This window comes from Lissotriton vulgaris, chromosome 2_2 (assembly GCF_964263255.1).
Source record: "Lissotriton vulgaris chromosome 2_2, aLisVul1.2, whole genome shotgun sequence".
NCBI classification, from domain to species: Eukaryota; Metazoa; Chordata; class Amphibia; order Caudata; family Salamandridae; genus Lissotriton; species Lissotriton vulgaris.
In genome coordinates this window covers 204,191,261-204,206,144 of record NC_141688.1, presented here as the reverse complement: position 1 = coordinate 204,206,144, position 14,884 = coordinate 204,191,261, and the positions used below count along the sequence as shown (strand labels likewise).

At 44.9% G+C, this 14,884-nt stretch overlaps 1 protein-coding gene across 2 annotated transcripts in view; it reads right to left on the bottom strand.

Moving 5' to 3' along the window:
- The window catches only part of PAMR1 (peptidase domain containing associated with muscle regeneration 1), a 306,588-nt gene that overhangs the window by 76,194 nt on the left and 215,510 nt on the right, over window positions 1-14,884 (bottom strand). Inside the window, exon 7 of one of the 2 annotated variants that reach the window (XM_086959540.1) lies at window positions 7,267-7,437. The exons of the other annotated variant lie outside the window; for it this stretch is intronic. Coding sequence (XP_086815666.1) covers window positions 7,267-7,437 — 171 coding nt within the window. The remainder of the gene's footprint in view (window positions 1-7,266; window positions 7,438-14,884) is intronic. 2 annotated transcript variants of the gene reach the window in all.

The following is a 14,884-nucleotide window of genomic DNA, read 5'->3' as shown; positions in this document are numbered from 1 at the left end:
GAGCTATTAGGCCCCCTTTATCGAAAACTGAGAGAGAAAGTAGAAGAGTCCAGGGTCTCTGTATGTACTGTGGAAAGAAGGGACACTATGTAAGAGAATGCCCTTCAAAACCCAAGACCTCTAATACTTGGAATAAGAATCAGAGGGTGGCGGCTTCTAGCACGGCAAGGGAGAAGGAAGAAGTACAATCATCATTGCCTAAGGCGGAAGAAGTCCCCGATTGGAAACTTACCTCCTTGGCTTCCTCTGGTATAGGGGAAACTGAGTCCCATTTGGTGTTAGAGATGTCCTTGGAGTGCGAACAAAAAACCCATTCTGTAATGGTGATGTTGGACTCCGGGACGACCAGGAATTTTATTGACAACGGGTTAGTGAACCGTCTGTTGTTACCTAGGGTACCCCGAGGCAATCCCGAGGAGGTTTTAGCGGTCGATGGGCAGCCCATTAAATCGGGTCTCATAACCGAGAAAACAGCTGAGGTGGAGTTGTCTATAGAGGTATCAGAAGGGAGACACGTGGAGAAAGTGGAATTGAACATCATAGATGCTCCCCAATATGAAATAATACTGGGAATGCCATGGTTCACATATCATAATCCCTCCATTGACTGGAAATCCCGTACAGTGCTTTTCTCTTCGGGGATGTGCAAGGAACATTTGGTGCCTTATGTATCTTCACCAGGGACAGCGTTAGCCTTGCAATTTATGGTGGCTACAGCAGCCGAGAAGGAGGTAGCACTTCCGAAAACATACGAAACCTATCAGGATGTTTTTAGCGAAAGCAGAGCTGAGAAGCTACCGCCGCATAGGGCCTATGACTGTAGGATTGATTTGATTGATGGGGCAGTGATTCCTACATGTCGTGTATATGCGTTGTCTGTACCTGAAACTGCTCATTTAAGGGAGTACATCACTCACTATGAGAGCATTGGCTTTATAAGACCTTCTCGTTCCCCCGCAGCCTCTCCCCTTTTCTTCATAGCAAAAGCCAATGGGGATTTGAGGGCATGTGTGGACTACCGCGTCTTGAACAAAAATACCATCAGAAACCGTTATCCTCTCCCCCTCATTACCGTGTTGATCGACCAGGTGAGGGAAGCAGTGATTTATACTCGCTTGGATTTGCGAGGGGCTTATCACTTGGTCAGGGTAAGAGAGGGGGACGAGTGGAAGACGGCTTTCAAGACGCGGTATGGGCTATACGAATATCTAGTCATGCCGTTTGGGCTCTGCAATGCCCCTGCGGCGTTTCAGTTCCTGATTAACGATGTGTTGAAAGAGTACATTGACCTGTTTGTAGTCGTGTACATCGATGACATCCTGGTGTACTCGATGGACGAGAACTGTCATGTGGAACATGTGTGCAAGGTGCTGGACAGGTTGCGAGAACATAGCCTCTTTGTGAAACTCAGCAAATGTGAGTTTGGGGTGTATAGGGTGGAGTTCTTGGGAGTAATGATCAGTCCATTGGGGTTGCAAATGTCTGAACGTAAGGTGGAAGCAGTGCGTGATTGGCCTGTTCCGAGAAACGTGAGAGAGGTCCAGAGTTTTCTGGGCTTCGCGAATTACTATCGCCGCTTTATTTTACATTTCTCATTGACTGCGGTGCCGATTACTAGACTTTTGAGGAAGGGTAAGCCTTTCGAGTGGACCAGAGAAGCAGGGGAGGCTTTTGAAACGCTGAAAACCTCATTCATTACAGCCCCGGTGTTGTCACATCCCAATTTAGACCATCCCTTTATTGTTGAGGCTGACGCTTCGGATGAAGCTATCGGGGCGGTGTTGTCACAGAGAGATGGGAGTACAGGGCAGTTGCACCCGGTGGCCTTTCTGTCAAAAAAGTTGAGTTCGGCTGAACTCAACTATACTATAGCTGAGAAAGAATTGTTGTCGATAAAAAGGGCTTTTCAGGAGTGGAGGCAATACTTATGGGGGGCCCTTCATACCATCACTGTGTATACCGACCACAGGAATTTGCAATTTATGTCATCTGCTAGACACTTAACCCAAAGGCAAATGAGATGGATGCTTTTTTTTGCCGAATATAATTTTGTGGTCACTTTTCGTTCTGGGTCTGAAAATAGAAAGGCAGATGCTCTATCACGGCAGTCCCTGCCCTCAGATAGTGTGGAAGAAAGACAGGCCATCATTCCGGAAGGGAAAGTTCTGTGCATAGTCAGAGCTGAGACCTTTTTGGATGATGTACGAATTTATCAGTATCCTGGAGGTTGGATGGCATGGGCTCATGGCATAGCAGAGAGGAAGGTGAGAGATGGGTTGCCTTTTTATCAGAACAAATTATTTCTGCCCTCAATACCGTTGCATAAAAAGGCGTTTGTTTGGGGGCATGAGGGAGAGCTGGCGGGACATCCTGGTGTTCGTAAAACCCTCGAAATTGTTCAAAGACATTTCTGGTGGCCTAATCTGGGTAAGGATGTCAAGGCATGGGTAGCTAGGTGTGATATCTGTGCTAGAGCAAAGGGACTAACCTCTAAAAAAGCGGGGAAGCTTATTACCATGCCTACTCCCAATCAACCCTGGCAGCACATAAGCTTGGATTTTGTGTCTGGCCTTCCGTTGGACAAGGGATTTTCCGCTGTGTTAGTGGTAGTAGACAGCCTCACCAAAATGGGACACTTCATCCCCTGTAAAAGTCTTCCGAATGCCAGTCAAACGGCACAACTTCTAGCTAGCAACGTTGTCCGGTTGCATGGTATTCCCCGGGTGATAGTGTCCGACAGGGGACCCCAGTTCATTGCCAGGTTCTGGCGCATGTGGTGTCGCGCCCTGAATATTGAGTCCAATCTGTCTACCAGCTTCCACCCACAAACAGACGGGCAAACAGAGCGACTGAACCAGACCTTAAAGAAATATTTGAGATGTTTCTCTAAAGAAGCTCACGAATCCTGGGTAGATCTTTTGTGGATGGCGGAGCTTGCCTACAATAACACCTGGCACAGTTCAACGGGGATGTCGCCTTTCAAGGCTACTTTCGGATTTGATGCGAAAACATTGCCGATCGACATACCCCTCGATCTCCAAGACCAACCCTCTGTCAAGGAAAGGGTATTGATGTTGAGGAAGGTACATAAGGGAGTTCAGGTACATTTGAACAAAGCTAAGGAAGTGTACAAGAGGTGGGAGGATCGCCGCAGGATAGAGAGTCGTCAGTATGTGGTGGGCGATAAGGTCTGGCTGTCTACCAGGAACATTAGGTTCTAGTTGCGCAGCGTGTTCCACCCCAGGTTTATTGGCCCTTATTCCATCGTGAAACAAGTGAACCCTGTCACATACAAGCTGAAATTGCCTGGTTCCTTACGCATACACCCGGTGTTCCACGTACAGTTGTTGAAACCTGCTCTTTCCTCCCGCAGGGCAGCCCCTCCGCCAGTGTTGTGTGATGGGGGTATGGAATACGAGGTGAGGAGCATAAAGGACTCAAAGTGGAGCAGGGGTGTTCTTAAATACCTGGTTTCATGGAAAGGGTATACCGCAGAGGATGATTCCTGGGAGCCATGTTCGGATGTGCATGCTCCGGCGGCGGTGCGCTCTTTCCACCGGAGATTCCCTGCTAAGCCTGGCCCTAGGAGGCGCTAGGGGCGGGGACATACTGTCAGGATCTGCCAAGGCGCCTACCTAAAGACATGAGACTACAACTCCCATAATGCCTAAACAGGGGGCGGGGTCCTATATAAGTCAGGTGGACCCATTGCTTCCTGTTCGTAATTTTGTGACCGACAGTGCTTTTTGGTTCTAGTAATACTTGGTTTCCTGTCTTCTCTTGGGAGCGTTATTCAGAGAAGTTTTGTCTGTTTATTTCCTGGCTCCAGCGCGAGTGATTGAGGGACGCGCAAGGGGTTTGGTAGTTTGCCTGTGGAAACGGGAACGGAGTTTCCCTTACATTTGATTGTCTCCGGCCAGTCAGACGGGCCATTAATCATCGGGACTGAAATCTGGAGGAAGAGCCACGGATGAAAGGCGAACCGAAAGGAAGCAGCTTTGGGTACTGTGAGTTTACACGCAACGTGTGAAATTAACACGCTGTAGTGAAAGTAAAAACTGTGATGCATAGACATTGAACTGCTGACTGTCTAAGACTTGTATTGGAATACATTTGTTTTTTGTCGACGGAGAGCGGAGTGTAGTGGGGTCAGACTCTGCGCACTGCCGCTACGAAGTAGGCACTAGTGTCCATTGTGTTAAGTGCCAAAGCGGAAGATAGTGGGAAGTCCTACATCTTGCCGTGTTTGGAGCCTTGGATTTTTGAGAGACATTTGGAGTTTGCTGAAAAGGAGCGGAGGACTGTAGTTGATTGCTACGTCTTGCCGTATTCCTGAAGGAGAATATTGTATGTACTGGCATCACATGTATGCTCTTTTGAAGAACATAACTTTGTTTGAGTTGATAACACTTACTTGGTGGATTTATTGCACGTTTATTTAAGGCACACTCTTTTCAAAGGAGGGGTAGGTATTGCCACGATAACAATAGTTTTACATTCATTATAGGGGTGAGTGAGACCTAATTACTGTTTATATTCCTTAGGAATTTGGTGCAGCCCTATTCACAACCATTGCACAGGGAGGAGGTTAAACACACCCATGATACAGGGAGGAGGAGGAGAGCGTTGATTCCAGAAAGGTGAACCCTCTAACAACAAGTAGTACAGAGGTATAGAGACAGGGGTTTGAAGTGACCAGATATAACCAGTGCATTGTTTTTCTTGTCTTTCAGCCATCCCTTCCCAGCAGCCCCCTTCCTTTCCCTTCCTTGGTATCCAGTTATTTCCCTCGCCCTATCGCTCGAACCCACTGTGTTTTTTACCGGTGTGTTGGTGAGATCGGGAGGTGGAGTTTATGTGCATCATCCGGACCCTGCAGTGTGGAGTCTGACAGCAGCAGCCCTGACTTTGTGGACATAGGGCATTTGAGCCCCTTTTTGGAGATGGCCAGTTGGCCAGGGGGACTGGTAGATTTTTAGGGCGCCAGGCCCTAATGTGATTTATGTGCTAATGTGATGTGGTGCTAGGAGATGTAATGCATTTAGTATGTTTTACGCACCCTGTTTGAAACCTCTAAATATGGTTTATGATTATGAGGTTGTTTTGCATATCATGTGTTTATGCTAGTGAGATGATGTTTCACTGTGTGATGTACGCCCCTACTGTGAGTTATACTTAGGTGGTTAGGGACTAATGTGTTTAGACTTATGCTACACTGTGCATAATATAGTATAAGGCACAGGCTGATGCTAAGTACAGTGATTACCAGTGTTCATTATTTCAGCATCGCCCTACAACAGCCATAAATCGTCAAAAGACTGGGCACCAAGCGTACAAAGGTTTAATAGGATCCATTTGTGGCACATGGGTTTTTCAATCTTTGGGCCGTGTTACAAACATTGTCTGGATGGTGTTGTTTTTGTGGTGTGTGATATTTTACACCAAGCTGGTACTACGCAACGCATTACATATTTTAAGGGCATGCTATTTGTCTCTATTTCAGTGACAATAGCAAGCAAGCATTGGCAAAGCCAAAACAGCTCGCCTATGCAAGATGTATTGGCTACGTCAGTGGTTTTTCGGGGGTTAGGTTTAATGGTATGGTTTGTTCTTTTATGGTGGTATGGCTTGTCATTGCATAGTATGGAATTGCCTATATTTGTATAGTATGATGTGGCATTGTAGTATAGGGTATGATGGTAAGGTCTTTCATTGTGTATCAGTGAATGGTATGGTTGCATACAAGAATGGCTGAATTAAAACTTTATGTATGCTTACACTTAGGAAAAGGTAGTTAATACTTCACCATTAGCATGCGTTAGAGAACAGAAAATCAATGTTTTGGTGCCACAATATTGACATCTTGGGCAGATATCTGAGAGTTCTAGGGGGCATAAAGACCTATATAGATAGTAAGACACTGCTAACATATTCCTACAAAGACAGGAAGGGTCTTTTTTTCCCACAACACCCTTATGCATACAGTGCAGTTCTGTATTTTAGGTTTAAGATATATTGTAGAAAATGGGATTTGTGAACTTTCTTTAAAATTGCACATATAAAAATTGGTATTGAGATAGCTTGCATATGCTTGAACATCCCCTCTTGACCTTCTTTTTCTCGTTTCCCTTGCACTTATAGGTTCTCCTCTCTCTTCCTGAAAGCATGGTGTGTACTCATAACTGAAACCATGTAAACAACGCACACATGTTAGTTGTTTCTATACAGAAGCCTGCACCTTGTGTTATTTGTAGCCCATTAAAAAAACAGGGGACTAGCGCGCGCTACTCCCTGAAAGTTAAAATGCCCTGCCTGGCACAGCTTTCACCTATGCATTTTTATTCCCCAGCACTCTTTGGCTTGAAATATAAGCAGCAAAAAAAACATGCTCCTACTAAAAGGAACAAGAAGAAAGGAGCTGTAAAGCACACACAGCTGAATCCCTGCAGTGCGTTGATGTGGGTGGTATGTAAGTGGAAGAGTTAATAATGACATCTATCTGGAATCCTGAGGCCCGGGAATCAGAGCTGAAGATGTAGCAGTTCAAAAAAGGCATGGAGCTGTCTCCTTGTCTGAAGCGCTCCAGTACCTTGGGGTAGAGTGAGGCTATCAAAAATGGCAACACAAGTTAAAGCTTTTCATGAACCAGGACAGTACAAAGGCATCTGGCCTCTGGATCATTTATTTGGTTGTTTGGGGGTTCAACAGTTCTCTGTAGAGTTGCTCAACAAAACCAAAACAAAACCAAAAAATAGCTTCGAAATTCGCGAGCAGTGTAATGAGACAAGTACTTGGGCCATGCTCTACGGGAGGGTCACATGCAAGAAGAGGGCAGTGCTGATAGCAGAGCCTACCACCAGAAAGCAATAAATTGACAGTGGCTTTGAAGTCCATCAATGGTAAGTATTACATAATGGGCTATCTTCATGCCCACTAAGAATAAGCAGCATGTCTCGAAGAGACAGTGCACACACTGTCTAGGTGAGACCTAAAATTCAGTGTCTGTCAGTCATACACAATATTGAAGGAGAATCTTGGGTTAAATTCAAAATACTACCAGAAACCCACATACCCTGTATAGCAACCACAACCAGACTGAACATGCAAGTGATACCAACAGGCACAAAAGACCAGCCTAAAGATGAAAATGGTGTTAACTGGAGTTTCCACTACGGATTAGTCCACTGTTAATAGCCAGACACGTACCAAAAACCAGCACGTGGCCAGAGAATAAGGTAAAAGCATAAAAGCATGCAGCTAGCTTACCGCAGTTGGGGGCGCCTGTGTTCCAGCTCCCATTGAGCTGGCATTTCGCAGTGCTATTGCCCTTGAGTCTGTAGCCCGCGTCGCACCTGAAGTAAGCCTCAGCTCCATACCTAAGGTCCTCTGCGTCCACGCTGCCGTGCGCTGGAGCACCTGGGGTCCTACACACCACCACTGACAGTTCAGATATTTGAGAAAATCCACTTTATTACAAACACAGGGTCAGAGGCTACAGAAAGTCAGTCGTCTCAAAGCATTACAGGCAGAGCAAGCAGACACAATATGCAGAAGAGGTCGAATGTCCCCTCTAAACACAGGCACAAGTTGTTACAAAACATGCACTGTCAAGAACAAGAAGCATTGGCATAGTCAATAGGTCTGTTCTGTTTAGAGGTGAAACTGCTTCTTCACTGTTTGGCAACTTAGTATGTGTGAAGGCCTAGATGTGTGAGTGTGTGCACATGAAAACGAATGAATACTTCAGTGAATGGACAAATGAATGACTACATGGATGGAGGAATGGGTGATGGCTGAGAGTATGGGCAGATTAGTGAGTGCTATAAAGGGTAGACAGGAGAATTGGTAAGCGATTGAGTGCATGAGTTGCAGAATACGTTCATAGGAAGGATGGGTGAGTGAGTGAAGGCAGGGACAGATGAATGAGTGAATAGGGATTTAGTTGATGAACCAGTTCATCGATGGATTGATCAAGTGGGCTTGTTAGAAATCCTTCTCACAGCCCGGAGTTTGGCTTGTTCTCAAAAGCGTAAGAAACAATGGCTTCTGTTCCTTCACCTGTACAGTATAGTTGCAACTCACCATCAGCAGCTATTCTTGCATGTAACCATTAGTGCATGAAAATGGCTGCCTGCAATAAGCGAACAATGTCCGAGCCAAAATATATTAGAAGTTGATACAATCATGCATATTATGCCAAGAATGACCACCATAACCACACTACGCAATCATCGCGACAAAAAAGGGTTTGCTGTTTTTTTCTCCAAAAAAGGAGACGGAGCTGGTCTTATGAACCACGATGAACTTCTTAACTGTTATGTGTGCTTGTCACACAAGCTTCCTTGTTCAACAGTATAAAGCACGGTTCTAGCTGGTGCATGGGTGCTCCAGCGCACTATACTTTTTCTGTTAATACTACATAACTGTACCTAATTTTACCTACTCATTCCAGAGGTGAACTGATGCAACACAAGCAGCGCACGCCGCAGTCTCAGACTTCCGGCCCGCCAGCCGCCAATCCACGCCCTCACCAGCCCTAACACATACGCCCTGTGAGTCAAGGAAGGCACTGAAAGCGCTTGCTTATGCTAATGTCCACCATCCAGGCTCATTGACCGGATAGAACTTTGTGTCTCTGACCAACCAAACCCGGTCCTCATTTCTCCTGCCCTTAAATAATCATAAGCCTGGGGCAGATACATCCTGTTGGCCCGATTGTCAGTGGCAGTGGCGGTCCAAAAAATCACTGTGCCAGTAAATAGGCCAACTGCAGTTCGTCAAATCAAGAGCAGGTACTATTGAACAACGATGAACCGCAATGGACAATTGAAACACTTTCTTGATTGACTGCAGGTGCCAACTGGGGGAGGAGGTAAAGGCTGAGGCGTGCAGCCAGAGCAACAAACTCAGGTTTTTGCTAATCTGTTTTGCATAAGCAATCTCCAACTTTGCTATGATGAAGGGAATTTCCCACAAATGCTGGTTTAGATCAGATGTCTGACACTTGTCAGAGATACCCACGTAAAAAAACACTGGGGAAGAATAATTATGCCCCCCTCTGTGGATTTAAATGTCCCCTTGTCGATGCACTGGTGGAAATACATGGGTAACTACTGGTGGCAACAATCAACAAATGGCTGATGAATGTGGGCTGAACAATACATGAATGACACCTACAACAACCAATAGCTAATGGAATAGGCCCAGAACATATTAGCATGGTGAGGCAGCACGTGATGCTCCCAGTCAGATATGAAATAAGTATTTGCAGTGCAATAGGTTACGCATTTGTGAGACTTTTTCTGCTATTGTCTTTGTAAATATATAAGCGGGCGCCATATTGCAACATAAAGCACGGTACTCGTATTGTAAATATGAAAGAGGGGGCCATGCTGATACCTAAAGAGCGGCGCCCATGCACATAAAAGTAATGCACGTTTTGCCCGTGCACATTTAAGTCAGTTACGTTTGTGTAGGGAACTGGCACAGGGTAAATGGGGAGACACTCGTTGATGGGGGATATGACATGGGAGAGTAGAGGGGATGAGGGAGTGGAGGACTAAGAACGAGTTGGGCGAGCTGCACAAAAGAAAGACGCATCTGTTATTCTCAAAGCTAAGCCGTCATGCCGCGCTGCTGAAAATAAACTATAAGATAAAATGAGGCTCCTGCATGCCGCGCTGCTTAAAAGAAATATATATCATATCATGTGTAGTGTGTAGAACGAGTTGGTCAAGCCGCGCATAAGAAAAGAAAGGCGTGCCACGCTGGTAAAAAAAAAATACCATAAAGTCGAAATTAAAAAAAGCAATAGATACAGCGCAGTGTGATGTGCTGCTTAAAAAAATATATATTAGGGCGTGTGCAGTAATAAAATAGAGTTGGGCAAGCCGCGCAAGAATAAAGAAAGGCGTTGTAGCCATTGTTGTAGCTGACACAAAAACAAAAAATACAGCGCAGTGTGCCCCGCTGCTTAAAAAAACAAGCCGTTGCAGGAGAGCATGTCTTGTTTGCAACAGGTAGAAGTCATTTAAGAACATAGTGCTTACAGACTGTAAATAAAGCCTACAGAGTAACAACACATGTTACAGGGGCAGTCCTCATGGAAGATAACAACAGGAGAAAAGTGGGTACTTCGGAGTGACTAGTGAGCCAATTCATGAATCAAAAGCCACCATTTACAAAGGGCAGTAATAGGAGCCTATTGAAAAGAAGGGCAGCAAAACGGCAGAGCTTTAGGTCCATACCTGAATACAGTATGCCTATGCGAGACTGAAACCGAGCATTTAAAAAGAAGAAAACACTATGTACCACAGAAAGAACACAACGAAGACACCGAGCCCAAGGTACATGCACTGCAAAGAGGAAGCAAGCCAATCAACGACAAGCACTATACCACCATGATGCGCCAATTAGAGCCTACAACAGTAATAAATGCAAAAATAACACACACAGGTAATGGTACAGATATAATTTGCATGCACTTGTTCCATTTTTGTGCAAGTAGATAATTTGGGTGTGACACTTGGAAAATACCAGGCACAACTATTATTTGCACCAGGTCCTTTTGGACCTAGTTTTTGCACCAGACTCTATGATGCCCCACTCAGAGACCGGGACCCCAATTTAAGCTATAAAGGTATTTTAAGCAAGAAAGGAAATGATCTAGCAGTCTTAGCATGAATAGCCGATCATTCAAGCTGACTCAGTAGGTGACCTTAAAGATCGGAAAAACCAAAAGTATTAATGATACTGTTGGCTATCCCTCCATCTCCCTCTGGCAGATAGATGCAAGTGGAGAAAATTGTGTAAATTGTGAAAATACAGATCCAGCGTTCACCTGGAGTGAATGTCCATGCTACCACAACATAGTATGACTGGCTACATTCTCAAATTATCTAGAATCCAACGATCACCTGTTGTGAATGTCCATATTCCCACTACGCGGTATGACAGTCTGCGTTCTCAAGTTCTCTATTATCCCACAGCACAGTATGACTGTCTGCACTCCTAAAATATCTATGATTCCACAATCACCTGGTGGGACTGTCCATGCATATGAATAAAATTATCTATCCATGCAAAACTTTATAAATAAAGAATGTTGATATTTTGCCATTATGTTGTTTTGATGATTTTATGATCTGGCGGTGCGCTTTAGTGAGCTCAATTCTGTTAGTTATGAAACTTTGGACTGTTTTGGAGCCATTTATATTTATTAAAGGGGGCAGACATTCCTGTATTTGTTAGTTTCTGTTTTCTCCCTGCCGGTCTGCCCCGCATCAGTTTTCAGGGGACCCCTACATATTATTGGGACTGTCCATGCTCCCACAACAAGGTATGACTGAATTGGTTCTCACGTTCTCTATGATCCCATAACCAACTGGAGTGTTTGCTCATGCTTCCACAACACAGTATGACTGTCTACACTCTCAAAATCTCTATGATCCCAAGATCACCTAGTGTGATTGTCCATGTTCCCACAACACGGTATGACTGTCTGCGTTCTCACATTCTCTATCATCCCACAACACAATATTACTGTCTTCACTCTCAAAAACTCTATGATCCCATGATCACATAGCTGTATTGTCCCACTACAAGGTCTCTATGATTCCACAACTACCTAGAATGTTTGCTCATTTTTACACAACACAGAATGACTGTCTACACTTTCGAAATCTCTATGATCACACGATTACCAGGTGTGATACTCCATGTTCCCACAGCACAGTATGACTGTTTGCGTTCTCACGCTTTCTATCATCCCACAATCACCTGGTGTGATTGTTCATGTTCCCACAACGTGAAATGACTGTCTGCCCTCTAACATTTTCTATGATCCCACGACTGTCTGTGCATCAAATTTTCTATAATCCCACAAGCACTTGGTGTGATTGTCTATTGCCTGATATCCTTCATGTACCCATAATAAGATGTGCCTCCCTGCGCTCTCACGTCACTTTGTGAAAGACTATGAACCCACAGCAAGATATGTCTTTCCATGCCCTCCCTGGTCATGGGACTGGTGATTCACCCTGCTAATACACACATAGGGTGATGACGTGCCTACATGCATACTGGCAGCCTGGTGTGACAGTATACACTCACAATGGGATGTGAGTGTCTATTGCACTTACAACCTAAGACTGTGCGGGTGCACACCGAGAGTAGGGTGATAACACTCCTGCCCAGCTTGTATGCACTCACTGCCTAGTGTGATTGTGCAGATTCCCAACACTATGTTCACGGTGTGGCCCGAACTGCATGCAGCAGCGGATACTTTACAGAGAACGCATTTCAGTCAGTGCTTAAGAGTGCTTGAGAGAGCAAGTGCCTTTGCCCAAGGCTCTGTACAGTAGGCTGCGGCCAGTGGGATGAAATGTTGGCCGGCAGACTACCAAGGTTTGAGTCTTAAACCCACCTCATGACTTTTTAATTCACTCCCTGCCCCTTCATTTCACTCTTTCATGTTCCTGCTGTCTCCACCTTGGAAGGCTCTTCTGGCTTTCTCTTCCTTCTTCTTTAGCCTCTCTATGTTTTTCCCTCCGTTGGTCTCCGCAAATGTCTGATGCTGAAAAAGAAATGCCGGTCCCCCCAAAAATGAGAGTCGGGGCGATGCCACCGGCAACACTGCCTCAAATCAAGCACAGTTTCAAATGTGCATCCATAGACCACTGAATTCCAGTTGCACACAAATCTCCTCAAAATTAGAGGGGATGTGGTCGAGCAAAACATACAAATTACTCTGGACTAAAAATAAGTGTGTGCTAACTATGTCCTAACTTTCTGGAGAGAAACCTGCATGGACGCCTCATATTATTGACGGAAAGATGATGAACCCAAAGGGATGAAGAAGCGTCCCTCCCTTCTCACCAGACATGCCGGGCGCGGTCCATCTCTTGCGTCTGTGACCCATACTGCGTATACTGACTGGGGTCACCTCTGCTCCTGCTTTTTTAGCCATCCAGAAATTAGATAATATATTAACTATTGTATCGGTCTCTGGTTTTTAAAAATATGTTTTAAGAGTACGAAAATCAATTTATGCCTCACTGTAAACAGCCAATTTTTTATTTTGTTATGATTGTTGTTTATATATATATGTATACACATATTCTCTTTTTATAATGTGATTTTTTAAATTGTACTTTTATGGTTGTTTTCGCATATAATAACCGAATAAAGTTATTAAAGAAAGACTGGGGTCACCTCTGCTCCTGTTGTCTGGGAGCGCGAGATGTAAGTGCAATATTAGCCGGAGATGTCATAGTCTCAGGCTAATATTTCACTTACTGTCCTACGCATGGGTCCAACCCTTCAAGGGCTCGCCGACCCTTTAGGGAGCCCATATTCAGTCTAAGGCCAATGTATAACACTGAAATATGGGAGAGTTAGGGGCCCCTCATCACACTGTGCCAGGAAACACCATTTTCTATTACGCCAATGCTGCCAACATGTTTCACTGCTCGAATATGGGTGAAGTAGGGCAGAAACTTGAAAGGAACTACTTAATTAGAGCGCACACACTAATTCAGAAATTATTCCTAAATATAAATGCCTGCCATAGTGACCACTATAAGGATGTTTATTTTTTTATTTTGAGAGTTTTAGGTAGCGCTGGCTAGACCCGGAAGTATCAGAGCGCTTTACATAAGGTTCCACAGACAAATGTTTACTCAGGCAGCACGATTAGTGAGCTATTGATGACAGCAGCACAGATGAAAAGGGGGGTTCATAATATATTGTTTCATAAATTGAGTTTTTGGACTAGGTTTTTGACAGCAGATTTAGTCTGCTTTTACACATGATATGAAACACATATGCACAAGAAATTCAGCTAAATGGCATCTGCTTTAATCATTAATAATGTGTGGTTAGTGCTGCAGCCATACATTGCTTCTGTTTGACAAGAAGCGTTTCTGCAGAAGGGCGGAAAGACGCTGGCGTTTAGATAACTCAGCAGACAACAAAACTCGCTACCGTGAAACTATTAACGAGTATAAAACTCAAATAAAAGCAGCCCAGTCCATGTACTTCGCCGATAAAATTCTGCAGGCCAAATCTAAACCCAGAGAGATCTTCCAGATCATTAAAAAGTTAACAAACCCATCCCCTGCGTTGCATGTCGAGAAATCTGTCACTCAGTGCAATAATATTGCCGAGTTTTTTTATCAGAAAGTAAACAAGATTTATTCAGCATTTCCCTCCCCAAAAATTAACTCATCAAACCAACCCAACATCCCCCCAATCCTCTCCCCTCCCCCCGCTCGACACAGCCTAACCCATTTTCCCCCTCTGAATCTCTCCACCCTTGAACCACTAGCTCTCAGTGTCAATTCAGGCTCGCCGGCCGACCCTGCCCCTCCTGACATCTTAATGGCAGCATCCCGGATCACCCTGCCTGTCATCAGGGAGGTATTAAACGCATCCATCTCCTCCAGCACTGTACCAACTGTCTGGAAACAAGCCATGGTTAGGTCGCTAATTAAGAAACCCAATCTGGACCCGTCGGACTTGGCCAACTATCGCCCCATCTCTCTGCTCCCATGGGTGAGCAAGGTCCTAGAGAAATATATTAACCAACAGCTAGTGACCTTTCTGGAAGATCATCACATACTAGATCCCACTCAGACGTGCTTCAGACCAAAACACGGGACTGAGACCGCTCTCCTCATGGTTACCGAGGAAGCTAGAAAAATCCTGGATCAAGGAGGATCAGTGGCAGTGATCCTCCTTGATCTAAGCGCGGCATTTGACACGGTCAGTCATGACACCCTACTGAACCGCCTGTCCTGTGCAGGGATTAAGGATAAAGCTTGGGCATGGTTCAAATCTTTTTTGGAGAACAGATCCTTTAGGGTTTTTGATGGCGAATCCGTGT